Below are 27,847 nucleotides of genomic sequence, written 5' to 3'. Positions count from 1 at the left end.
GACATGTTTGCTGTTGCTTTGTTATAATTAATTTAATAGGATCTCTATGATATAGACACTGTCATCGATAGGCTATGGCTATTTATGTGAATGCAAAGCTTCTTCATGATTCCTCATCCATAGACTTAATCCAAACTGATAACACGTTTTTTGTTCCTGAAAGAATAAAAACAAATCTCATGAAAATAGGTCAACTATAAAACCCTTCTAAGTTCAATGTAGCACACAATTGTGAATATAAGAACATTACATTCATTGTTTTACATTTGACCATGATGCCTTCAGCCCTTCAGGGAATAACAGAACATAAATTAAAAGACACTGCCCTCTGGCGGTGTGTACCAACTTTGAGCGCTCCCTCTCTCTCTCAATCTCTCTCTCTCACACACACACACACAAAAACACACACACAATATTCCCAGTGAAGTGAGACAAATACAAAACATTTTAGAAAATATAATTTTCATGCAGCATACATCAAATACTACATTTGGCATTCTCACAAGAAACTACTGACCAGGTAAATAACATATTGTAATATTCTGAATAAAATACTCAAGTTCATATTAAAATTGACAACCTGAAATAACTTCAGCAGCATAATATTATGAAATTGTATTATTATATATCTGAAAGCAGGTGTGAGTTATTTGCATGGAAGCATTTGTGTTGGTTGATTAACACATCATATGCCTTTGAATGCTGTATTTAAACCCATTAGTTTTTGTGTTCCAGGCAGCTGCTCACAGGAAGTGAATGTTGTCTGGAAGCATGGTGGGTCCCAGGTTGTGCCGGAACGTGTTATGGCTTTGATTGGTGAGAGCACATTGCTAATTGAGTTTGGTCAAGCTGAAATTGAGCTCTTGAAAAAATAGACGCCTACCTCCTGGGCTCTATCACTTCCTGGGACCCTTTTTGTTTTGTTTGGTTTGTATATCTGTGGTTGTAACTAGCATGGGTTTTAAAGTTAAAAGTAAAAGAGCATGCTACGAAGTATGGAAAATAATTATGGAATTGAAGTAAGAATTTTAACGGAGAACATGCTTAAACGTTGATCGCAATTTATGTGGAGAAAACCATGCCATAGAAAATAAATGTTTGAAAACATTATTTTGTTGTCTGCCTCTGCTTCACTCTGCCTGCTCAACCCAGACTTAGAACCCAACACTTTCCACCTTGTGACACATGCATGGCACTGCATTTTAATGATAACACAGTATCATGGGTCCTAGGGGAAATGTGTTAATCTTGAGACAGCTCTTCCTTGTAAAAGGGGGAAAATATTTCTATGGCATTTCTGTATTTGTGTAAAAGATAAATACAAAAACCTCAAAGCCAATTCTCCCACACTCATCCGAAGCTGATTAGTTGATTTACTTCCCTCCCTGTAAGTTCCTTGCTGTGTACTACTTAGATGGCACCTCTTCACTCCCCTTGATTGTACCTGGCAGAGCTGATGCTGATTGGGGGAGTATAGAGTCAGAGGGAGAGAAAGAGGTATCTGCATCAGAAGTAGCTACAGCAACCAGACTTTTCCTTCTGAGACTCAATGTACTCATGAATCTGGAACTTGGGTTCGTTGGGCTGCTGGCCATGTACTGCCCTGTGCTTCAGCTCCCTGCAGAGGGGAAATAAAGATGGATGGATGGATGGATGGATGGATGGATGGATGGATGGATGGATGGATGGATGGATGGATGGATGGAGGAAGGGATGACAGGATGAGCACAAAAAAAGTGAGGAAGACATTTTGTTTATTATAATAATTCCATGACACCAGTGTGGGTGTTGTCACTTACTTTGCTACTGCAATGAAAGCCAGATCAACGTTCACCCCAGTCTTGGCACTTGTCTCCATGAAAGGAACAGAATACTCCTTGGAGAGGAAAACAGATCTATTACATTCAACTTGGGTAAGGATTGGATTGTCAATTTAGAATACTGTGTGCTTAATCCTAAATTGAAATTAGGATCTACATATTGGCGTAACTGTAAATGTTGCACATATCTGTTCTTGGCATCAATGCATGATTTACTTCACAGGTGACCATGCTGCTCACCCTGGCCAGCTTCTCTCCTTCGTCTCTCCTGATCACTCTTTCACTGGCCATGTCTGCCTGTAGGGGGAAAAGAGATTCACACCATTGGAGAAGAGAAAGGCCAGAATATCCAAATAGGCCAAATATCTCAGTGTCAACAGAGTAAAACACAATGCACTTGCATTATCTGAACGTCTCATTTCTGTTGAATAACTGGAAAGAATAACCAGCTTGAGTGAGTCAGAGAGTGTGTCCAATTATTTGTGTGTGGTGTTATGTGAGGTAGGGCGAACAGCATACTTCTCCTTTTCTTCCACTACGAAAAGCTTTTCAGGCCTATCCATTCCTTCCATTCCTCTCACCTTGTTGCCCAGCAACATGATGACTACATCCCTCTGTGCATACTCATGAATCTCTGTAAGCCACGCCTACAGAGGGAGAAACAGCCAATCAGAGGACAAGAAGGGAGGTTGCGGGAACACAGCTAATGCTGAGTTCGTAACAAGTGGGAAACCCGAACGATACTACAGTACCTGTAAACTGGGAGCAACGAGTATTGCTTTAGGGTCGAGTTCGTGGCCAACTACATTGCAGACGCATGCCAGATCTTACCACGCCCGGATAGGTATAGTGCATTCGGAAAGTATTCAGATTCATTGACTTTTTCAACATTTTATTACATTACACCCTTTTCTAAAATGGATTAAATAACCGTTTTTCCTCATCAATCTACACACAATACCACATAATGCAAAAACATATTTTTTGAAATATTTTCTAATGTATTAAAAATTAAAAACAGAAATACCTTATTTACAGAATTATTCAGACTCTGCTATGAGACTCAAATTGACCTCAGGTGCATCCTGTTTCCAATGATCATCCTTGAGATGTTTCTACAACTTGATTGGAGTCCACCTGTGGTAAATTCAATCGATTGGACATGATTTGGAGAGGCACACACCTGTCTATATAAGGTCCCACTGTTGACAGTGCATGTCAGAGCAAAAACAAAGCCATGAGGTCAAAGGAATTGCCTGTAGAGCGCCGAGACAGGATTGTGTCTAGGCACAAATCTAGGGAGTAGTAACAAAACATTTCTGCGGCATCGAAAGTTCCAAAGAACACTGTGGCCTCAATCATTCTTAAATGGAAAAAGTTTGGAATAACCAAGGCTCTTCCTAGAGCTGGCTGCCCGGCCAAACTGAGCAATCGGGGGAGAAGGGCCTTGGTCAGGATGTTGACAGAGCTCCAGAGTTCCTCTGTGGAGATGGGAGAACCTTCCAGAAGGACAACCACCTGTAGCACTCCACCAATCAGGGCTTTATGGTAGAGTGGCTGGACGGAATCCACTCCTTAGTAAAAGGCACATCACAGCCTGCTTGGAGTTTGCCAAAAGGCACCTAAAGTGGCAGGGACTTCGAGACTAGTCAGGATCGAGGGAAAGATGAATGGAGCAAAGTTCAGGGAGATCCTTGATGAAAACCTGCTCCAGAGCACTCAGGACCTCAGACTGGGGCAAATCTTCACCTTCCAACAGGACAACGACCCTAAGCACACAGACAAGACAACGCAGGAGTGGCTTCGGGACAAGTCTCTGAATGTCCTTGAGCAGCCCAGCCTGAGCACAGACTTGATCGAACATCTCTGGAGAGACCTAAAAATAGCTGTGCAGCGATGCTCCCCATGCAACCTGACAGAGCTTGAGAGGATCTGCAGAGAGGAATGGGAGAAACTCTCCAAATACAGGTGTACCAAGCTTGTAGCGTCCTACCCAAGAAGACTCAAGGCTGTAATCGCTGCCAAAGGTGCTTCAACAAAGTACAGAGTAAAGGTTCTGAATACTTATGTAAATTTGATAGTTAAGTTGTTTTTTTTAAATTGCAAACATTTCTAAAAACCTGTTTTTGCATTGTCATTATGGGCTATTGTGTGTAGATTGATGAGGGGCAGAATTTTTTTGTTGAATAAATCTTATAAGGCTTTAACGTAACAAAATATGACTACCTTCCAAACGCACTGTATTTAACATATCAGCTAACAACATCATATGATACAGTAATCTAGTGCCCAACTGCACAATCAATGACGTGGAACACAACTTTTGGTTGATGCAATGTAGTCGAGCAGGTACTCTGCCATTTAGTTTTCACATGCACATACACACACCATGCATACACACACACACACATCATTGTTCATGTCAACACTTTATGGTATCAGTTTACATTTCAGGCAATATCCTCCTCATAATTGGTATGATTAGTCATTTGTCAACATTACAACTCTCACTGGACATCTTTATAATATTACAATTCTGCAGGGCATCACCAGTTAAAGAGATTATAATGGCAGAGGTGTCCTTCAGAGACCAAGACTCACCCGTATGTTGTCAAAGGAGGATTTGCTGGTGATGTCATATAAAAGGAGTAGGGCTATGAGAAAGAAAGACAAAACATGAAATGTAGCCCTATGAATAATAGATGAATGTATATGATATAAATAACTAAAGTTATAATCAGGTATCTCCTTATGGCTGAGATCCAGAGCCAGATTGTTGGCTTGACAAGACTGTTTTACTGTAGGTGTCCCTGTAGAAGGTGTAACAGGTTTGTTGTGATATCCACATTTCAATTAACAGGTGTGCCTTGTTAAAGGTTAATTTGTGGAATTTCTTTCCTTCTTAATGCGTTTCAGCCAATCAGTTGTGTTGTGACATGGTAGAGGTGGTATACAGAAGATAACCTATTTGGTAAAAGACTAAGTCCATATAATGGCAAGAACAGCTCAAATAAGCAAAGAGTACGGACAGTTCATCATTACTTTAAGACATGAAGGTCAGTCAATCCGGAAAATTTCAAGAACTTGAATGTTTCTTCAAGTGCAGTCGTCAAAAAGGATCAACCGCTATGAAACCGACTCTCATGAGGACCGCCACAAGAAAGGAAGACCCAGAGTTACCTCTGCTGCAGAAGATAAATTCATTATATATTTTTTACATTTTACCTTTATTTAACTAGGCCAGTCAGTTAAGAACAAATTATTTTTTTCAATGACGGCCTAGGAACAGTGGGTTAACTGCCTTGGTTAACTCATGGTCGAAATGCTGCAAAGAAACCAATTCTAAAAGACACCAATAAGAAGAAGAGACTTGCTTGGGCCAGGAAACATGAGCAATGGACATTAGATTGGTGGAAATCTGTCCTTTGGTCTGATGAGTCCAAATTTGAGATTTTTGGTTCCAACCGCAGTGTCTTTGTGAGATGCAGCGTAGGTGAAAGGATGATCTCCACATGTGTGGTTCCCCCGTGAAGCATGGCGGAGGAGGTGTGATGGTGTGGGGGTGCTTTGCTGGTGAAACTGTGATGATTTATTTAGAATTCAAGGCACACTTAACCAGCATGTCTACCACAGCATTCTGCAGCGATATGCCATCCCATCTGGTTTGCGCTTAGTGGGACTATCATTTGTTTTTCAACAGGACAATGACCCAACACACCTCCAATCTGTGTAAGGAGTATTTGACCAAGAAGAAGAGTGATGGAGTGCTGCATGAAATGACCTGGCCTCCACAATCACAGACCTCAACCCAATTGTGATGGTTTGGGATGAGTTGGACCGCTGAGTGAAGGAAAAGCAGCCAACAAGTGCTCAGAATAATTTGTGGGAACTCCTTCAAGACTGTTGGAAAAGCATTCCAGGTGAAGCTGGTTGAGAGAATGCCAAGAGTGTGCAAAGCTGTCATCAAGGCAAAGGTGGCTACTTTGAAAAATATATTATGATTGGTTTAACACTTTTTTGGTTACTACATGATTCTATATGTGTTATTTCATAGTTTTGATGTCTTCACCATTATTCTACAATGTCAAAAATAGTTTTCAAAACATGGAAAACCTTGAATGAGTAGGCGTGTTCAAACTTTTGATTGGTACTGTATGTGTACCACAGGAGGCTCCTGAGGGGAAGGACGGCTCATGATAATGGCTGGAATGGAGCGAATGGAATCAAATGGAGGGAAATGCATCAAACATGTGGAAACCATGTGTTTGATATATTTGTTACCATTCCACTTATTCCGCTCCAGGCATTATCACGGACCCGTCCTCCCCAATTAAGGCACCACCAACCTCCTGTGGTATGTACGGTACTTGTTAGATATTAGGAGCATCCTGGGATGTGCTTTTTATGTTATTGCTGTAAGTCGTTAGCATGATTTAATTGTAAGGGTCACATTAACTCCATGCTAATTCACAGTGATTTCCATGCTAACACACAAATCCCAAATCTACAGCCATCAACATACTGTTGTCCTGCACATCTAATGTGCTTTCTTTTGTCTACCGTCAGAATAAACACCAACTGGGACCACTAGCTGGACAGTCCTTTCTTTAAAAACACAACGCAAGAGAGTTAAGAAGTACGGTATGATCACATCTGTTATGTAGGTATGTGTCAAGACTGTTTAAAAAATATATATATTTTACCTTTATTTTACTAGGCAAGTCAGTTAAGAACAAATTCTTATTTTCAATGACGGCCTAGGAACAGTGGGTTAACTGCCTGTTCAGGGGCAGAACGACAGATTTGTACCTTGTCAGCTCGGGGATTTGAACTTGCAACCTTAAGGTTACTAGTCCAACGCTCTAACCACTAGGCTACCCTGCCGTTTTACTGCGCCTTCCTGTAGTTCACTCTTCGAAAAAAGGGTTCCAAAAGGGTTCTTCGGCTGTCCCCATAGGATATCCCTTTTTGGTTCCAGGTAGAACCCTTTTTGGTTCCATGTAGAAGCCTCTGTAGAAAGGGTTCTACCTGCAACCAAAAAAAGGTTCTTCAAAGGGTTCTCCTATGGGGACAGCCAAAGAATCCTGTAAGAATCCTCTAGATAGCACCTTTTCTTCTAAGAGTGTAGGCATGTGTGAAGACTGTTTTACCATGGAATAGGCATGTGTGAAGACTGTTTTACCATGGAATAGGCATGTGTCAAGACTGTTTTACCATGGAATAGGCATGTGTCAAGACTGTTTTACCATGGAATAGGCATGTGTCAAGACTGTTTTACCATGGAATAGGCATGTGTCAAGACTGTTTTACCATGGAATAGGCATGTGTCAAGACTGTTTTACCATGGAATAGGCATGTGTCAAGACTGTTTTACCATGGAATAGGCATGTGTCAAGACTGTTTTACCATGGAATAGGCATGTGTCAAGACTGTTTTACCATGGAATAGGCATGTGTCAAGACTGTTTTACCATGGAATAGGCATGTGTCAAGACTGTTTTACCATGGAATAGGCATCCAAGACTGTTTTACCATGGAATAGGCATGTGTCAAGACTGTTTTACCATGGAATAGGCATGTTTTTTACCATGGAATAGTCATGTGTCAAGACTGTTTTACCATGGAATAGGCATGTGTCAAGACTGTTTTACCATGGAATAGGCATGTGTCAAGACTGTTTTACCATGGAATAGGCATGTGTCAAGACTGTTTTACCATGGAATAGGCATGTGTCAAGACTGTTTTACCATGGAATAGGCATGTGTCAAGACTGTTTTACCATGGAATAGGCATGTGTCAAGACTGTTTTACCATGGAATAGGCATGTGTCAAGACTGTTTTACCATGGGCGTCCCTGTAATAGGCATGTGTCAAGACTGTTTTACCATGGGCGTCCCTGTAATAGGCATGTGTCAAGACTGTTTTACCATGGGCGTCCCTGTAATAGGCATGTGTCAAGACTGTTTTACCATGGGCGTCCCTGTAATAGGCATGTGTCAAGACTGTTTTACCATGGGCGTCCCTGTAATAGGCATGTGTCAAGACTGTTTTACCATGGGCGTCCCTGTAATAGGCATGTGTCAAGACTGTTTTACCATGGGCGTCCCTGTAATAGGCATGTGTCACACTCCTGAACCGCTCCTGGCCTGCAGTGTCCCATATCTGACATGAAGAGGAAAGAATACACCATATTAAAATAAATCCCCCTTTCTGTGCAACAAAAAATATTTGAACAGGGATTCATTCAGATTGACTTACCTGTAGTTTTACCTTCACGTTGTCTACAGTCACCACCTTGTTCTGAGGAGATGAGATAAGAGGGGCGATTGATTGATTACATTCACTCACACACTCACTCTCTCTCACACATTCCCTCACTCACTCTCTCACTCACTCTCTCAATCACTCTCTCAATCACTCTCTCACTCACCGTGAAGCAGATGCCAACAGTAGCAGAGAAGGATCCAGGGATGAACTTGCCCTGGTCAAACTGGACCAGAAGAGACGTCTTACCCACTCCACTATCCCCCACCAGGATAGTCTGCCAACAACACACATAACAAGACAATAATCTGCATGTGTGTGTGTATTTGTGTGTGCAAACATGAGTGAGAACATATGTGCATGTATCTATATGTGCATCAATGAGTGCAACAGTGCCCATTCATATCATGTTTGTGTGTGTGTCAGCCTGTGCATGACTGTATGTATGTGCAGCATGTGGATATGTTTACACAGCACAGAGTCTCTCCTATCTTCCTACAAGGGTGAGAAGATTACCTTGGAAAACTGAGATCAATAGATTGTTGACTCACAAACTGAACGGGCTTAGGTGAATCAATGATCTCTTCCTGCAGACACAGCTAAGTATCTTACTCAACACAGACACACAGGATTATAGACTGTAACTGAGTGTAGAAGCATTGAAGTAGATTCAGAAAGCTCTGACTCAACTTTGAGAGAGTGTCTTTGAACTCGGCTTCCATGGGATTTAAGACGCACACAGACAGACTGACACACAGACAGAAATGTAGAAATTAAATGTAAAGCTGTGAGGAAAATTAGTCTTTTTAAAATGTATTTTGACAGACGGCTCTATGATATAAGGAAATTGGGACGGGAGATGCGAATAGAAATATAACAATACTGGGATTGGCTATTTGAGCTGCAATTTCAAATTGGTTCTTAGGGTTATTTCAGCTTGGCTATTAACAAATGAAATTATTATTAAGCTCTGGGTAGTACAGTGAATGTATTCTGGTAACATCTATATATGTAATAAAACTGCATGTATGCAGTATGTAAAATGTATACAGCGGATAAATGATAAATACCATTATGAGGACTTTAAATTAAGTATACTCATCGGGCTCCCGAGAGGCGCAGGGGTCTAAGGCACTGCATCTCAGTGCAAGAGGTGTCACTACAGTCCTTGGTTTGAATCCAGGCTGTATCACATCTGGCTGTGATTGGGAGTCCCATAGGGTGGTTTACAATTGGCAGATTAGAAGTCTAACACACTCATTCACAATTATAGGTGCATGGTATATCTGTATCATCTATCTGATAGTGGCTTTCAACTGGTGTGCCTTGAGGAACTCTCAGGTGTGACGTAAAACTTTCCATAATCATTATTATTTTATTGAACAATCACTTATAAACGTGCCCTGTGGAAAGCAATGGAATTTTGACTTGGGAGCACCAGTTCCGCTCAGATAATACATTGTTTCAAGTCTAGTGCACTAAGGCTGTTGTTACATTTGTATAATTTGAGGGGTGCACATCACCAGCAAAGTAGTTTGTATAATTTGAGGGGTGCACATCACCAGCAAAGTAGTTTGTATAATTTTACTTTGCCTGTACAAACCATTAGCTTAGGCAAGTCTGATAAGGCTTGTACCACAGCCTCTGCCATAGAAACAAACAGAGCATGGCTTTGTGTCCGTGTTTGCACCTTTATGCAGAAAACTACTCGTCTCTGGCCCAAACCGTTCAAATCTTAAGATCTAAAGAGCTAAAACATTTTTTTCCCCTAACTAACTGGTCTCAGAGCATTTCGTATTATTCTGTGTGTAAATCCAAGACATCCCATTAAATGGACTGTCATGGATTTACGCACAGAATAATATGAAATGCTCTGAGACCAGTTTGTTTTTCTAGAAAATGTTTTAGCTCTTTAGGTATTTGGTGATTGATTTCCATCACCCAATTTGCATGATATGTTTCGAATTACAATTCGTATTATAGGTATGTTCCGAATTTGTAAAATGTACAATATGTTACGAATTTACAAAATGTACAATATGTTACAAATTTGAAAAACATATGATATGTTAAGAATTCTAGCTAGGGGGCTAACGTTAGCTACGTGAGGGGTTGGGGTTAAGATTAGGGTTTAGTTTAGGAGTTAGATTAAAGGATTAAGGTTGAGAAAATTAAAGTCATTGTTATGAAAACTTAGGACACTAAAGAGGCCTTTCTACTGACTCTGAAAAACACCAAAAGAAAGATGCCCAGGGTCCTTGCTCATCTGCGTAAATGTGCCTTAGGCATGCTGCAAAGAGGCATGAGGACTGCAGATGTGGCCAGGGCAATAAATTGCAATGTCCGTACTGTGAGACGCCTAAGACAGCGCTACATGGAGACAAGACGGAGAGCTCATCATCCTCGCAGTGGCAGACCACGTGTAACAACACCTGCACAGGATCGGTACATCCAAACATCACACCTGCAGGACAGGTACAGGATGGCAACAACAACTGCTCGAGTCACACCAGGAACGCACAATCCCTCCATCAGTGCTCAGACTGTCCGCAATAGGCTGAGGGAGGCTTGACTGAGGGCTTTTAGGCCTGTTGTAAGGCAGGTCCTCACCAGAAATCACCGGCAACAACATAGCCTATGGGCACAAACCCACTGTGCTGGACCAGACAGGACTGGCAAAAATTGCTCTTCACTGACGAGTGGCAGTTTTGTCTCACCAGGGATGATGGTCAGATTCGTGTTTATCGTCGAAGGAATGAGCGTTATACAGAGGCCTGTACTCTGGAGCGGGATCAATTTGGATGGTCCGTCATGATCTGGGGTGGGGTGTCGTTCTCAACTAACATCAAGGTGGTGGCCCGTTCCTGTAGGTTCATGCTCTACAACATCCGCAGAGTACGACCCTGCCTCACACAGGAAGCGGCGCAGGTCCTAATCCAGGCACTTGTCATCTCCCGTCTGGATTACTGCAACTCGCTGTTGGCTGGGCTCCCTGCCTGTGCCATTAAACCCCTACAACTCATCCAGAACGCTGCAGCCCGTCTGGTGTTCAACCTTCCCAAGTTCTCTCACGTCACCCCGCTCCTCCGTTCTCTCCACTGGCTTCCAGTTGAAGCTCGCATCCGCTACAAGACCATGGTTCTTGCCTACGGAGCTGTGAGGGGAACGGCACCTCAGTACCTCCAGGCTCTGATCAGGCCCTACACCCAAACAAGGGCACTGAGTTCATCCACCTCTGGCCTGCTCGCCTCCCTACCACTGAGGAAGTACAGTTCGTGCTCAGCCCAGTCAAAACTGTTCGCTGCTCTGGCCCCCCAATGGTGGAACAAACTCCCTCACGATGCCAGGACAGCGGAGTCAATCACCACCTTCCGGAGACACCTGAAACCCCACCTCTTTAAGGAATACCTAGGATAGGATAAAGTAATCCTTCTCACCCCCCCCCCTTAAAAGATTTAGATGCACTATTGTAAAGTGGCTGCTCCACTGGATGTCATAAGGTGAACGCACCAATTTGTAAGTCGCTCTGGATAAGAGCGTCTGCTAAATGACTTAAATGTAATGTAAATGTATCATCGGACTGAGCTTGTTGTCATTGCAGGCAATCTCAACGCTGTGTGTTACAGGGAAGATCCTCCTCCCTCATGTGGTACCCTTCCGTCAGGCTCATCCTGACAATGTCACCAGCCATACTGCTCGTTCTGTGCGTGATTTCCTGCAAGACAGGAATGTCAGTGTTCTGCCATGGCCAGCGAAGAGCCCAGATCTCAATCCCAATGAGCACGTCTGGGACCTGTTGGATCGGAGGGTGAGGGCTAGGACCATTCTTCCCGAATCTTACTACATTTGCACACACTGTATATAGAATTTTCTATTGTGTTATTGACTGTACGTTTGTTTATTCCCATCTGTAACTCTGTGTTGTTGTTTTTGTCACACTGCTTTGTTTTATCTTGGCCAGGCCGTAGTTGTAATTGAGAACTTGTTCTCAACTGGCCTACCTGGTTAAATAAATGTGAAATACATTTTTTTCAAAACAAATTGCCCCCAGAAATGTCCAGGAATTTGCAGGTGCCTTGGTGGAAGAGTGGGGTAACATCTCACAGCAAGAACTGGCAAATCTGGTGCAATCCATGAGGAAGAGATGCACTACAGTATCTAATGCAGATGGAGGCACACTTCCGATACTGACTACCCCCCCCCCCTCTTTTGTTCAGGGACACATTATTCAATTTAGTCACATGTCTGTGGAACTTGTTCAGTTTGTCTAAGTTGTTGAATCTTGTTATGTTCATACAAATATTTACACATGTAAAAGTTTGCTGAAAATATGCAGTTGACAGTGGGAGGACATTTCATTTTTTGCCGAGTTTAGTTACAAAGTAGCTAAAAAGTAGTAAGTAGTTGAAAAGTTGCTAATTAGCTCAAATTGTCCATGATGAGATTTGAACTCACAGCCTTTGGGTTGGTAGACATTTGCGTAATATGCCCACCCATTTTGGTAGCACACCAGGGTTCAAATCAAATAAAAGTATATTTGTTGCATACACAGGATAAAACAGGTCCAGCGAAATGCTTACTTACAAGCTGTCATTGACACACACAGCTCTATGGATAAAGCTGTACCACAGATCCCCTGCCAACAGACTGACAGCTAAATGACTATTTAATCTAAACCTCCACTGGGTAATATGGGATTAGTCATTGTTTAGGGTTGCAAAGCTACCGGTAATTACCAAAGTTGCTGGAATGTTTAATAATTTTGGTAATTAACAGAAAATCTATAGCAATCTATTGTAACTTTGGCAGTGCTGTAAAGTATTGGGGTATCTGTACTTTACTTTACAATTGAATCAAATCTAAATCAAATCAAATTTTCTTTGTCACATACACATGGTTAGCAGATGTTAATGCGAGTGTAGCGAAATGCTTGTGCTTCTAGTTCCGACAATGCAGTGATAACCAACAAGTAATCTAACTAACAATGCCAAAACTACTGTCTTATACACAGTATAAGGGGATAAAGAATATGTACATAAGGATATATGAATGAGTGATGGTACAGAGCAGCATACAGTAGATGGTATCGAGTACAGTATATACATATGAGATGAGTATGTAGACAAAGTAAACAAAGTGGCATAGTTAAAGTGGCTAGTGATACATGTATTACATAAGGATGCAGTCGATGATGTAGAGTACAGTATATACGTATGCATATGAGATGAATAATGTAGGGTAAGTAACATTATATAAGGTAGCATTGTTTAAAGTGGCTAGTGATATATTTACATCATTTCCCATCAATTCCCATTATTCAAGTGGCTGGGGTTGGGTCAGTGTCAATGACAGTGTGTTGGCAGCAGCCACTCGATGTTAGTGGTGGCTGTTTAACAGTCTGATGGCCTTGAGATAGAAGCTGTTTTTCAGTCTCTCGGTCCCAGCTTTGATGCACCTGTACTGACCTCGCCTTCTGGATGATAGTGGGGTGAACAGGCAGTGGCTCGGGTGGTTGATGTCCTTGATGATCTTTATGGCCTTCCTGTAACATCGGGTGGTGTAGGTGTCCTGGAGGGCAGGTAGTTTGCCCCCGGTGATGCGTTGTGCAGACCTCACTACCCTCTGGAGAGCCTTACGGTTGAGGGCGGAGCAGTTGCCGTACCAGGCGGTGATACAGCCCGCCAGGATGCTCTCGATTGTGCATCTGTAGAAGTTTGTGAGTGCTTTTGGTGACAAGCCGAATTTTTTCAGCCTCCGGAGGTTGAAGAGGCGCTGCTGCGCCTTCTTCACGACGCTGTCAGTGTGAGTGGACCAATTCAGTTTGTCTGTGATGTGTATGCCGAGGAACTTAACTTGCTACCCTCTCCACTACTGTTCCATCGATGTGGATAGGGGGGTGTTCTCTCTGCTGTTTCCTGAAGTCCACAATCATCTCCTTAGTTTTGTTGACGTTGAGTGTGAGGTTATTTTCCTGACACCACACTCCGAGGGCCCTCACCTCCTCCCTGTAGGCAGTCTCGTCGTTGTTGGTAATCAAGCCTACCACTGTTGTGTCGTCCGCAAACTTGATGATTGAGTTGGAGGCGTGTGTGGCCACGCAGTCGTGGGTGAACAGGGAGTACAGGAGAGGGCTCAGAATGCACCCTTGTGGGGCCCCCGTGTTGAGGATCAGCGGGAGGAGATGTTGTTGCCTACCCTCACCACCTGGGGCGGCCCGTCAGGAAGTCCAGTACCCAGTTGCAAAGGGCGGGGTCGAGACCCAGGGTCTCGAGCTTGATGACGAGCTTGGAGGGTACTATGGTGTTGAATGCCGAGCTGTAGTCGATGAACAGCATTCTCACATAGGTATTCCTCTTGTTCAGGTGGGTTAGGGCAGTGTGCAGTGTGGTTGAGATTGCATCGTCTGTGGACCTATTTGGGCGGTAAGCAAATTGGAGTGGGTCTAGGGTGTCAGGTAGGGTGGAGGTGATATGGTCCTTGACTAGTCTCTCAAAGCACTTCATGATGACGGAAGTGGGTACTACGGGGCGGTAGTCGTTTAGCTCAGTTACCTTAGCTTTCTTGGGAACAGGAACAATGGTGGCCCTCTTGAAGCATGTGGGAACAGCAGACTGGTATAGGGATTGATTGAATATGTCCGTAAACACACCGGCCAGCTGGTCTGCGCATGCTCTGAGGGCGCGGCTGGGGATGCCGTCTGGGCCTGCAGCCTTGCGAGGGTTAACACGTTTAAATGTCTTACTCACCTCGGCTGCAGTGAAGGAGAGACCACATGTTTTCGTTGCAGGCCGTGTCAGTGGCACTGTATTGTCCTCAAAGCGGGCAAAAAAGTTATTTAGTCAGCCTGGGAGCAAGACATCCTGGTCCGTGACTGGGCTGGGTTTCTTCTTGTAGTCCGTGATTGACTGTAGACCCTGCCACATGCCTCTTGTGTCTGAGCCGTTGAATTGAGATTCTACTTTGTCTCTGTACTGATGCTTAGCTTGTTTAATAGCCTTGCGGAGGGAATAGCTGCACTGTTTGTATTCGGTCATGTTTCCAGACACCTTGCCCTGATTAAAAGCAGTGGTTCGCGCTTTCAGTTTCACGCGAATGCTGCCATCAATCCACGGTTTCTGGTTAGGGAATGTTTTTATCATTGCTATGGGAACGACATCTTCAACGCACGTTCTAATGAACTCGCACACCGAATCAGCGTATTCATCAATATTTTTATCTGACGCAATATGAAACATGTCCCAGTCCACGTGATGGAAGCAGTCTTGGAGTGTGGAGTCAGCTTGGTCAGACCAGCGTTGGACAGACCTCAGCGTGGGAGCCTCTTGTTTAAGTTTCTGCCTGTAGGCAGGGATCAACAAAATGGATTCGTGGTCAGCTTTTCCGAAAGGGGGGCGGGGCAGGGCCTTATATGCATCGCGGAAATTAAAGTAACAATGATCCAAGGTTTTACCACCCCTGGTAGCGCAATCAATATGCTGATAAAATTTAAGGAGTCTTGTTTTCAGATTAGCTTTGTTAAAATCCCCAGCTACAATGAATGCAGCCTCCGGATAAATGGTTTCCAGTTTGCAAAGAGTTAAATAAAGTTTGTTCAGAGCCATCGATGTGTCTGCTTGGGGGGGGATATATACAGCTGTGATTATAATCGAAGAGAATTCTCTTGGAAGATAATGCGGTCTACATTTGATTGTGAGGAATTCTAAATCAGGTGAACAGAAGGATTTGAGTTTCTGTATGTTTCCTTCATCACACCATGTCCCGTTAGTCATGAGGCATACGCCCCCGCCACTCTTCTTACCAGAAAGATGTTTGTTTCTGTCGGCGCGATGCGTGGAGAAACCCGCTGGCTGCACCGCCCCGGATAGCGTCTTCCCAGTAAGCCATGTTTCCGTGAAGCAGAGAACGTTGCAGACTCTGATGTCCCTCTGGAATGCTACCCTTGCTCGGATTTCATCAACCTTGTTGTCAAGAGACTGGACATTGGCAAGAAGGATGCTGGGGAGTGGTGCGCGATGTGCCCTTGTCCGGAGTCTGACCAGAAGACCGCTACGTTTCCCTCTTTTTCGGAGTCGTTTTTTTGGGTCGCTGCATGCGATCCATTCCGTTGTCCTGTTTGTAAGGCAGAACACAGGATCCGCGTCGCGGAAAACATATTCTTGGTTGTACTGATGGTGAGTTGACGCTGATCTTATATTCAGTAGTTCTTCTCGACTGTATGTAATGAAACCTAAGATGACCTGGGGTACTAATGTAAGAAATAACACGTAAAAAAAACAAAAAACTGCATAGTTTCCTAGGAAAGCGAAGCGAGGCGGCCATCTCTGTCGGCGCCGGAAGTTAAAGTTAATGAGTAGGTATGTCCAAACTTTTGACTGGTACTGTATATTTAATGCTGAAACCTTCATATTAAACACCAATGATATTCACTAAGTTAGGTTTATATTTAGGATCATATTTTACAGCTTTGTAACTTAATATTTTTAATTATCTTGTTTAATTATTTCATATATTTTACATGTGATAAGGCCACACAGAGGACCAGAGATACTTACAGTACAGACACCTATGATCATCTGAAGTACCCAAAAGGGCCACTAGATACATAAATCCTTGAAAGATACCAAAATTCTGGTGATTTACTGGTAAACTAAATAATATACCCACCTCTAGTCATGTTACATCATTGAGGGGAAGCCGACAGGAAAGGAGGGAAGGGGGAGTATTGTGAGGGGAAGAAGACGCAATAAGTCTGTTGGGGATTATGAGCAAAGCTTTTCTGTGGTAACATGGGGTTTGCTGGAAATGGAGCATTATATCCCCCCGGTGACTCAGATGCAATTAGCTGGAACAGATGCAAATGTTTGGGAAATTCGTCACGGACCAGTGGAAGACACAGGAAGAGTGTGTGTGTGTGTGTGTGTGTGTGTGTGTGTGTGTGTGTGTGTGTGTGTGTGTGTGTGTGTGTGTGTGTGTGTGTGTGTGTGTGTGTGTGTGTGTGTGTGTGTGTGTGTGTGTGTGTGTGTGTGTGTGTGTGTCCAACACGATGATATATCCACTCTCCAAGCACTTATGGTTCTTTATCTCTGTGGTTAATGAGGAGCTTGTTAGGAGGCTGTGAGTGTCCGCCATTAACTCACACACATACAGTGCATTCTGAAAGTATTCAGACCCCTTCCCTTTTCCACATTTTGTTATAGCCTTATCCTAAGATTGATTACATTATATTTTATTCTCATCAATCTACACACAATACCCCATAATTACAAAGTGAAAGCATGTTTTTAGACATTTTGCACACGTATTATAAAAAACAGAAATACCTTATTTACATAAGTATTCAGACCCTTTGCTATGAGACTCAAAATTGATGTCAGGTACATCCTGTTTCCATGGATCATCCTTGAGATGTTTCTACAACTTGGAGTCCATCTGTGGTAAATTCAATTGATTGGATATGATTTGAAAAGGCACAGACCTGTCCATATAAGGTCCCATAGTTGACAGTGCATGTCAGAGCACAAAAAAAGCCATGAGGTTGAAGGAATTGTCAGTAAAGCTCCGAGACAGAACTGTGTTGAGGCACAGATCTGGGGAATGATACCAAAACCATTCTGCTGCATTGAAGGCCCCCAAGAACACAATGGCCTCCATCATTCTTAAATGGAAGAAGTTTGGAACCACCAAGAATCTTCCTAGACCTGGTCTCCCAAGTCTCTGAATGTCCTTGAGCAGCCTAGCCAGAGCCCGGACTTGAACCCAATCTAAATATCTCTGGAGTGTCCTGAAAATAGCTGTGCAGCGACCTTCCCCATCCAACCTGACAGAGCTTGAGAGGATCTGCAGAGAAGAATGGGAAAAACTCCCCAAATACAGGTCTTCCAAGATTGTATCGTCACACCCAAGAAGACTCGAGGCTGTAATCGCAAACAAAGATGCTTCAACAAAGTACTGAATAAAGGGTCTGAATACTAAGTAAATTTGATATTCCTTTTTTTTTCTCCAAACATTTCTAAAAACCTGTTTTTGCTTTGTCATTATGTGGTATTGTGTGTAGATTGATGAGAAAAAATATATTTCATCGATTTTAGAATAAGGCTGTAAAGTAACAAAATGTTGAAAAAGTCAAGGGGTCTAAATAGTTTCCAAATGCACTGTATACATACACACACACAAACACACACATATTCCCTAAGTGTCCTGTCTGTGGCCTGAGTTGTCATCACTCACCCCGTTGTCTTACATCAGAGAACATGATTCCTTCTGCACTTATAGGCTAGGTGGAATATTCTCTATATGGCCAATACCAACCCAGACAGATCGCCACAGGTACACAGGGGATAAGGGCTGTAAGGTTGGTTGGGAATTGTTCAATCCTGCCAAATATGCAATGGACCTTTACTGTAGGCACAGATCTGGAAGTAGGTGATGAGTCAGTGTGAAGGCTGAGTCACAGAGAGGGTTAAAACACAGATGTCTTTATGGAGCAGGTTGTTGTACTGAAACATATTACTTCTGCCTCCAAGATCATAAGTAAAACAGACAGTTCAGACCTGTGTGTGTGTGTGTGTGTGTGTGTGTGTGTGTGTGTGTGTGTGTGTGTGTGTGTGTCCGTCCGTCCTATGGGGCTTGTAGAGAGTGCTATCAATAAGGTCATTCAGACTAATTAGAAAGCTATAGGACCATTACTACAGAAGGGACTGACCACTACAATCCTTCTTTAGCATTGTGTAGAGAGATCTAAAACACACTGATGACTCCAAGTCTACGGTCATTCAGCCATTGGTTTGTACTACAAACATTTTTATCAATGGGCTCCTTCCCTGCCCCTGATTTCAGATAGAAATGAAAGCAGTGCAGTGGTGCCCTACTCTGACCTATATAGAGTACTAATGGAGCGGCACAACAGTGAAAAGAACTAGGCCAGTCCAGACGACTGAGAAAATATAATGAAATGTAGCCAGGCCTATCCCAAGAGAAACAAACTTAATTGATGCAACTGCAGCAGCCAATTCAACTGGATTGAACTGTAGTCTTTGCAAACTGCATATTTAAGTAAAGTGAACTGCAGTACTTTCAAAGCTGTCAACCTGGGCTTAGGTGTAGAAGTAACATAGTATATGTAAATCCGGGAACTCCAATTAGTATGATATGTTAGGTTCTGTATGGTATGTATTAATTTGTGGATGTCCATCATCCATTTCGTATGATATGTTATGAATTACTATAAGTATGATATGTAACGAATTGCAATTCGTACAATATGTTACGAATTGCAATTTGTACATGTTATACATTTGCAAAACGTATGATATGCTACGAATTCCAATTTGGCTACCGTTAGCTAAGTGGCTAACGTTAGCTAAGTGGCTAACGTTAGCTAAGAGGCTAACGTTAGCTAAGTGGCTAACGTTAGCTAAGTGGCTAACGTTATCTAGGCTAGGGGTTAGGGGTTGAGGTTAGGAGTTAGGTCAAAGGGCAAACGTCAGAGTTAAGGCAGCATTTCCCAAACTTGGTCCTCAGGACCCAAAATGGTGCATGTTTTGGTATTTTCAAAACCTAGCGGTCAAACACGGAAATGGTTCCAATAGTTTTTTCACCATTCATTTTACAAACACTTCAAATTAAGTGTGTATTTGGTGTAGGCTTACCTTGGCGTGACATTTTGATAACCGTATAATTATTTCTCGGACTAGGGGAGTTATATCAATATATTCGCCTCTACCTAAAACAAATGCTAAATCCTAAATAAACTCAGCAAAAAAAGAAACGTCCTCTCACTGTCAACTGCGTTTATTTTCAGAAAACTTAACATGTGTAAATATTTGTATGAACATAAGATTCAACAACTGAGACATAAACTGAACAAATCCACAGACATGTGACTAACAGAAATTGAAAAATGTGTCCCTGAACAAAGGGGGTCAAAATCAAAAGTAACAGTCAGTATCTGGTGTGGCCACCAGCTGCATTAAATACTGCAGTGCATCTCTTCCTCATGGACTGCACCAGATTTACCAGTTGCTGCTGTGAGGTGTTACCCCACTTCCCCACCAAGGCACCTCCTAGCCCTCAGCCTCCGATCCAACAGGTCTCAGGCGTGCTCAATGGGATTGAGATCCGGGCTCTTCGCTGGCCATGGCAGAAGACTGACATTCCTGTCTTGAAGGAAATCACGCATACAATGAACAGTATGGCTGCTGGCATTGTCATGCTGGGGGGGTCATGTCAGGATGAGCCCGCTAGAAGGGTACCACATGTGGGAGGAGGATACCCTGTAACACACAATCTGACCATCATCCTTAGTGAGACAAAACCGCTACTCGTCAGTGAAGAGCACTTTTTCCAGTCCTGCCCGGTCCAGCGTCGGTGGGTTCGTGACCATAGGCAACGTTGTTGCCGGTGATGTCTGGTGAGGACCTGCCTTACAACAGGCCTACAAGCCCTCAGTCCAGCCTCTCTCAGCCTATTGCGGACAGTCTGAGCACTGATGGAGGGATTGTGCGTTCCTGGTGTTGCAGTTCTTGCCAGGCTGAACTTGTCCCGCAGGTGTGATATTCTGATGTACCAATCCTGCGCAGGTGTTGTTACACGTGGTCTGCCACTGCGAGGACGATGAGCTCTCCGTCCTGTCTCCCTGTAGCACTGTCTTAGGCGTCGCACAGTACGGACATTGTAATTTATTGCCCTGGCCACATCTGCAGTCCTCATGACTCCTTGCAGCATGCCTAAGGCATGTTCACGCAGATGAGCAAGGACCCTGGGCATCTTTTCTTTTGGTGTTTTTCAGAGTCAGTAGAAAGGCCTCTTTAGTGTCCTAAGTTTTCATAACTGTGACCTTAATTGCCTACCGTCTGTAAGCTGTTAGTGTCTCAATGACTGTTCCACAGGTGCACGTTCATTAATTGTTTATGGTTCATTGAACAAGCATGGGAAACAGTGTTTAAACACTACAATGAAGATCTGTGAAGTTATTTGGATTTTTACTCATTATCTTTGAAAGACAGGGTCCTGGAAAAGGGACATTTCTTTTTTTGCTGAGTTTAGCAACAGAGAAGACCTCAGCAAAACTACAAATTCCTGCAGGAAGCTCCTGCATTTCATCTCTAGCTGACATCATCAGCTACTATTCACCAGCACGATCAGAGTCCTGTGTCCAATCCATGATGAATCCATGTGCTGTATTCAAATTAATTGAATAAAGTGTTGAACTTCTTCCATCTGGTTTCTCTAATAATATAATATATGCCATTTAGCAGACGCTTTTATCCAAAGCGACTTACAGTCATGTGTTCATACATTCTACGTATGGGTGGTCCCGGGGATCAAACCCACTACCCTGGCGTTACAAGCGCCATGCTCTACCAACTGAGCTACACAGGACCACTTCTCTGTCTTAGCTAGTCACAGACTACACTTTAGCTAGCAAGTTAGCAAAGCAATAGATAAAAAAAATATTATTTTATTTTACTTAGCCTAGATAATTGTTTGTTCAGTATGTCAACTTTAGTGTCAAGTCCAGACCTTATATTTTTCAAGAATGTACATAAGAGCTATTAAAAGGGGAGAAGACCACTATAAGTATGGCGATGTGGAAAAGTGCAGCTATAGTGAGGGGAAACTTACCAGTTTGGTCAGGACCAGCATGAGGAATAAAGTTTATCCTGTGTCTACAAGGAAAGAGATACCTAATCAATGATATAATCATTTACTAAATTACCCCGGATACCAGACTCAGATGAGGGATAACTCAGTTCTAGAATGTTGTCATTCATGAAAATGAATCTAAAAATCTATTGACATTCAGAATGATTGACATTGTTAAGACATCCATCCTGTATTGTAGTCACATGACCAGAGACAAATCTTCAAAGGCACAGTATTTATTTATTCAGAGTGGCACATGCATTCACACTGTCTTGATTTATAGGATCTTTCAAACTGTATGAGTGATATGTCAAGTGATAAAATGCCAAGTTATCAATTAAAAGTTTATGGAAAAAATGCACTTGTCCTCATGTGAAAATGACCGTTAATTAAATATTCTACAACTTTAATGTCATCAATCAAATTAAACTTTATTTATATAGCACATTTCTTACAACAAATGTATTGAGGTGTTCAAAGTCATGTATTGAAAGGCATGTGGCACTTAACATCCTTCCTCTTGGCAGGTCTCTATAGGTGACCAAGGGATTCTCTCTGCCACATGCAAATGCCCTTGTGGAGCTCATAGGTGTAGCAAAACAGCTGCATTGGCTATTTTTGCGGTTCACAATATCGGCCGTACGGATGTGGAATGCGAGTGGAGGAAGCCAGCTGTGCTCAACCAGGTGCAGTCAGTTGAGGACCTGCAGCCGGCCGAAAAGTACAAGCTAAGGAACTGTCTCCGGGGCAGGTTTAGTGAAATGGCATGTCTCCTTGAACCTGAGCCAGAACAACCGCTACCCTCCCTGTAACCCTTGTCTGTACTGGACGTTGTTTTAAAAAAGGGCACCTGGGGCATGCAGGCATCCTGGCTGGCATGGCACTGTCGGTGGAGCTGCAGGAGGCTCTACGGCAGGCAACTGTAGGACAGCGCACCAAACCAAACTGGTACACCATAAGGAGAGGGAGGTTGGCTGCCAGTTACTCCATCGCTGCTAAAAAGAGTCCTCAGATCACAGTCATTGGATGGGGTGTTGTCTGTAAAGTGGGGTACAGATAATGAAGAGGGGGGCATCAAGGCATTCAAAATGGCTACAGGGATGGATGTGCAGGAGTCCAGGTTTTTGGTCACAGGGTCTGGGATGATGGGTGTCTCACTGGATGGTTTGAAGGATTTCTATATCCAGGAGGAGGAGGGTCTTACCGCCTACATGGAGACCATCTTTACTGGCACCAGGTCGAAGGGAAGCTCCACATCACTGGAAGGGACACTTGCTTCTTCGTTTTGTGGACCACCAAAGCTTCCATCACCATCCAGCGTGATGACCTCTGGCAGACTAGTATTGCTGGACTAGAGGAGTTCTTCAAGGACTACATGTATCCAAAGTTGGCACTGCAACAGTGAACATTTGTAAATATCTTGTAAATAGTTTTAGCACACAAATATGTTTGAGGTTTTATTCCAATCCAACGGTCCAAAAATATTCCACATTGTTCAGACACACACACTAGGCTCCTCCCAGAATAGGTTATATTTTATCAGTACAGTCAATGACCATCCTGCAGTTTCTGCTGGACCTCTGAAAAGACGCAGGCAAGCACGTTTGGTTCTTCTCCCGACTTGGAACAGTCTTCATTGTCATAATGAAAAAAAGCTTGTGAGTCACGTGAATTAAACTGATGGTAACATTGCTGAGAGTGCTTGCACTACAACGGAATAATTGAGCCAGGTGCAAGTTGGTGTAGCTGTGACAACTTCATAAGCACCATAAACACTTGATCCTCAAATGACAGCACCTTAACCCTCCACTTGGGAAAGTAGACAACGCAGTCCTTGCAACGTTCAAAGTATTCAACAACGATGTTGAACATGCCTTTGTCTGGAAGTTCTGTTTCCACCCTAAGTATTTTATCAGACAGCTGTGATGCTGAATACCGGTTGCAGGTATACAGCTGATTCTCCTGTAGAACCTTCAACTGTGCTAATGTTTCCTCAAGATGTACCTCAGTGAGAGCATTCTGCAACTGTGCAGACAGCAGTCTCCTACATATTCAGCGGCCGAGGGGCCTGGAACTTCATTGTCTGCCATGGTGGATGTGTCTGGATGTTCCTCTTCTGGCACAGTGGATGAGCTACCTTTTCTGTAAAACACAGGGCCATTTCTCTTTCCCAACTGAAAATGGCAGCTGCAGACCCAAGTGCTGTCACTGGGTTTCCAGTCTGCCAGTCTGAAAGACAAACAAAAGTTACTTTTACTAGCTAGATAGGTTGATTTCTAAAATGGTAACATTTATATTTAAATACCATAAGCAACAGACTTCTCAAAAGAAAGTTTAAACCTTCAGCTGTGAGGTCACTGAGGAGGACCAACAGGGATCGGCAGGGGGATTGTCTGAAAGGGACTGACATGCAGGGATGGAATATAAGGATTTTGGGCATTGGCCAGCAGACCACGATTTTTACTAGCCCGGGTAACATTTAGGTCCAAAATCTGTGGCATACGATGTTTGTAAAGGCAAATTTTCACTACTGTGTCAGGCTAGTTTGGCACATTTTCTACTATCCATTTCACTTCTGTGTCAGGCTAGTTTGGCACATTGTCTACTGGGCCAGTTTGAAAAGTACTAGCCTCGGGATAGCTTAATTTACATCCCAGTTAACATGTCTAATTTACTTCACAGGATTTTTTTGAATAGTCAAGAACAACAGATGCACTCGTGGAATAAAACCGTTTCTGTGTTTTGTATGGGAAAACATTGAGCCCACAAGTCCTATGTAAGGTAGCTAGCTAACTTTAGCTAATGTCGCTAACTAGCCAACTAAGGTGCCTATAACGAGCTGGCCCACCAGGTGATATTTAGCTAGCTAGCTAGTTAACATTAGAAAAGTCTGACTACACGAACAGTGAGCTAAGTGGTGACATGCTAGTTAATCAACTATCATTGCCATGGTGATGGCCTAACGTTACCTGGCAAGTCTGACTACACAAACGATGAGTTAACGTTAACTAGCTAGCTAAATATCCCTTCCTTGGTGGGCTAATGTGAAAAAGTATGACTACACAAACTGTGAGCCAACGTTATCTAGCTGGCTAGCTCACTAAATACTTGTCAATAAAAAGGTCAACACAGTCATTATACCAGCTAATGCTGGTTTTATTTTTTACTTGAAAGGAAGGTAATGTGCGTTGTACACGTAAGTACAGTCAGTGGTTATCTAGCAAAATTTTCATAAGCACCTAGCTAACTACAGATCTTTGACCAAACCAAAATAGCTTATTAGCAGGTAGAAAACAGGGCTTACCTTATCACATGGCTCCAGCGATGCCTCTCTCTTACAGAGGTCGGAAAATGATAAAATACACATGCATGCTTATCGGAGTAGTGGTTACAATCCGGAGTAGTGGTTACATAGCACATAACCACCCTTTCTTCTGATCGACGGAAAGACTTAAGGTTAGCTAGTTAGCTACAAAGGACAGGGTAATTTTAACTACTCTAGTAATAAAACATGCGAAGGTAGTTTATTTGAAAGATGCTAAACAGCAATGCACATGATAAACACACAATATCAATCATTTAAACAAGAAAATACAAAAAGGCTATAATATCTACCAGTTATTATATTTGACTTTACTTGTAGGTTCCTTACTAACGTAAACTCACCCCATTCCGTACAAATGTGCGCAACCGCAACATTCAAATGACGCTACAAAGGAAACTAATGGGACTGTAGCGACTGTGTTGACTTCAAAATCGGGGGTGTGAACTACGTTTCTATTCAAGCGTTGATCGACATGGTAATGGCTCTATAGTATTGGAGAAAAGTTGAAAAAACGGACCCTCCGTTACATCGTGATGTGTCATGCCGTAACGTACAGCACGCATAAAGCAACTATTTCTGTCTTACAATCGCTCTCCACCAGGTGTAGCACTTCTCTCATCATTTAAAAACAAGAAATGGACAGTGACGGGGGTAAGGGGGGATACCTAGTCATTTTTTTAATCACTGCAAGCGATCATCATTTTCAAAGCCGCTGTTTGCTTCTGAAGATCACTTTAGCACCGCCCTAAAAACCCAATTCAAATGCGACATAAACCTTCAAATAGGTATGTAATGACACATTATATAAACTCTTTACAGTGTTTTATTTACATTTTAGAGGCAACAAGATGATAAGTTGGACAGATCAAGTGAAAAAAAGCAATTTTCCCACACAATATCTCTCCTTCTCACTATCACGCATTAGTTTCGCTTCCCCACCCGCCATTTTTAAAAAGACCCGATGGGACTGATTGCCTTCTTGAATCATATAGAAAAGGGCAGCGTGGGGGTCATGCAATTAGTTGGAAAGGGGAGAAATTGTGCTTTACAATGGTATTGACATTACAGTTGATCTGGAAGTATTATGTTTTTGGGGCGCTAAAATAAGGTCAATTGTACAGACCAAGGCGATGTACAAAAGTTAGTGAGTTTACGTTACTTGATCCTGAGATTTAGCATGGAGAAATGTTTAGGTTTTCCCTCCCTGCAACACTGCCTTGATTGATGACTTCAAAGCTTGCCACAGGATCTGTAGTTCTGTATGATAGCCACATTAGAGGCTAAAAAGCATTTCATTTTTGGGGGGTAAATTACAGGCAAATATATTGGTAAAAGTGACCTTGTCCGAGAGAGATTTACGTGGTTATCAAAACATCAAGACAGGGTAAGCCTACACAAAACACAGACCTTATATGAAGTCATTATAAAATCCCCCCATGGAAAAATGAACGGTGGAAAAACTAATGGAACCATTTCCTTGTTTAACTGCTAGGTTTTATAGGTATTATGACTCATACTGTGGTACTCAATTTCAGCCAGAGAGGAAGAGAGGGGCCCAACTCGGAGGAAAATAGGCTTCCCTTAAGCAGGTGGTGTTTTTTTGTTGTTTTGCGCCTATCTCTGACCTTTTTAACCTGTCTCTCCTTTCTGGGGAGGTTCCCATTGCTTGGAAGGCAGCCATGGTTTCTCCTTTATCCAGAAATGTTTCTTTGGCCAAATATTTTCATAAAGCTGCCACACGCGTGGTCTCTCCTTTCTGCATCACCAAATTTTCTGCACAGAGTGTCACTACGCCACTTCACTTAATACAATGGTGCTTGTTAAGAAAAGTTAGATCAACACTGAATCAATGTCCTGTTGTCCCACATTTGGGTATTTTAAATGTTGTCACCCTACCTTTGGGTTCTTAGACATTCGCGTTATACCACCCTACTTTAGTTTTTGCCTTAAGTAACCTTCTGTCTTATGTAATTACACATATCATACTCATTTGTGTGTCCCGGATTTACATTTACTATGTTACGTCTAGTCTATGAGACCAGGCTGAAGCTGTGGACTCAGCACGAAGGCTGGTTAGTTAATGTGAGGTTATTTGGCAAGGGTATGAGCTGGTACTGGCAGCGAACCGAAACACTTCGGGAACGGGGAGGGCACAGTACAGGTGTTTGCTTTGGTTTGGAAACATCGTCATACACTCTCCTGCTGCGATGGTCAGTGGGCTATTATCCAACTGCTATCCAGCGTTTCAGTACCATGGAAAGCACAATGACGATTCAAAGTGCTATTCCACCAGGTCAAGACAACTGTTATTTAGATGTGGCATCAAAGAGCTGAACCATTACAAGTTCTATCTTAACGTGACTGAAATCAATAAGAGATAACCGAGTGTATAGCCTCGTCTTATGAGAAAATCAACAAGTAACAGAGTTGTATATTATTTAGACATGAATCCAATCATCCTCCTACCTTGTGCATTAATTCTTCGTCGTATGAAAGAGCTGGGGGGGCAGACGGTGAATGGTTCTCCTCCCCTTCTGTAGATCCATAGGCGCTATCGGGGTGGATCTCCGGGTATGCAGTGGTGTAGTGCGCAGATATCGGTTCCATGGACTCCATCGTCTCCATCCTCTCGAAGCGCTCAAGGCAGACCAGGATACAATGCCAAAATCAATGATGCCCCCTTAGAAAATTAGCCAGATATTTCCTGACAACTATCTATTTCTCTCTCCCTTTGTCTCTCTCCTTCTTCCTACTTTTCTTTGTGTGAAACCACTAAACCCCCAACACGAATACCA

At 42.8% G+C, this 27,847-nt stretch overlaps 1 protein-coding gene across 2 annotated transcripts; it reads right to left on the bottom strand.

The window, feature by feature from the left end:
- Nucleotides 1–443: 443 nt before the first annotated feature.
- Nucleotides 444–27,847, bottom strand: LOC124037277 (ras-related protein Rab-37-like). Of its 2 annotated transcripts, none has more exons than XM_046351971.1 (9): nucleotides 27,519–27,847; nucleotides 8,250–8,360; nucleotides 8,078–8,119; nucleotides 7,663–7,981; nucleotides 4,422–4,474; nucleotides 2,402–2,467; nucleotides 2,061–2,117; nucleotides 1,800–1,876; nucleotides 444–1,618 (listed from the first exon to the last, which is right to left on the bottom strand). In XM_046351971.1, exons 1-9 carry the CDS (start codon nucleotides 27,675–27,677, stop codon nucleotides 1,507–1,509), a joined length of 996 nt encoding a protein of 331 aa, XP_046207927.1. In that variant the 5' UTR covers nucleotides 27,678–27,847; the 3' UTR covers nucleotides 444–1,506. The 2 variants fall into 2 exon arrangements, with proteins under 2 accessions (XP_046207927.1, XP_046207928.1); XM_046351972.1 differs by having other exon boundaries at nucleotides 7,915–7,981.

The sequence above is a fragment of the Oncorhynchus gorbuscha genome, linkage group LG06 (assembly GCF_021184085.1).
Source record: "Oncorhynchus gorbuscha isolate QuinsamMale2020 ecotype Even-year linkage group LG06, OgorEven_v1.0, whole genome shotgun sequence".
Lineage (NCBI taxonomy): Eukaryota > Metazoa > Chordata > Actinopteri > Salmoniformes > Salmonidae > Oncorhynchus > Oncorhynchus gorbuscha.
The sequence above is the reverse complement of the archived record's forward strand: the minus strand, read 5'-3'. Positions and strand labels throughout refer to the sequence as shown.

Excerpts from the sequence above, each read along its gene's own strand:
- LOC124037277 (XM_046351971.1), bottom strand. The coding sequence starts at position 27,677 with ATGGAGACGATGGAGTCCATGGAACCGATATCTGCGCACTACACCACT. Across the intron at positions 8,120-8,249 it reads CTGTTGGCATCTGCTTCACG|AACAAGGTGGTGACTGTAGA; the intron begins GTGAGTGAGAGA and ends TCATCTCCTCAG. Across the intron at positions 2,118-2,401 it reads TCATGTTGCTGGGCAACAAG|GCAGACATGGCCAGTGAAAG; the intron begins GTGAGAGGAATG and ends TTCCCCCTACAG.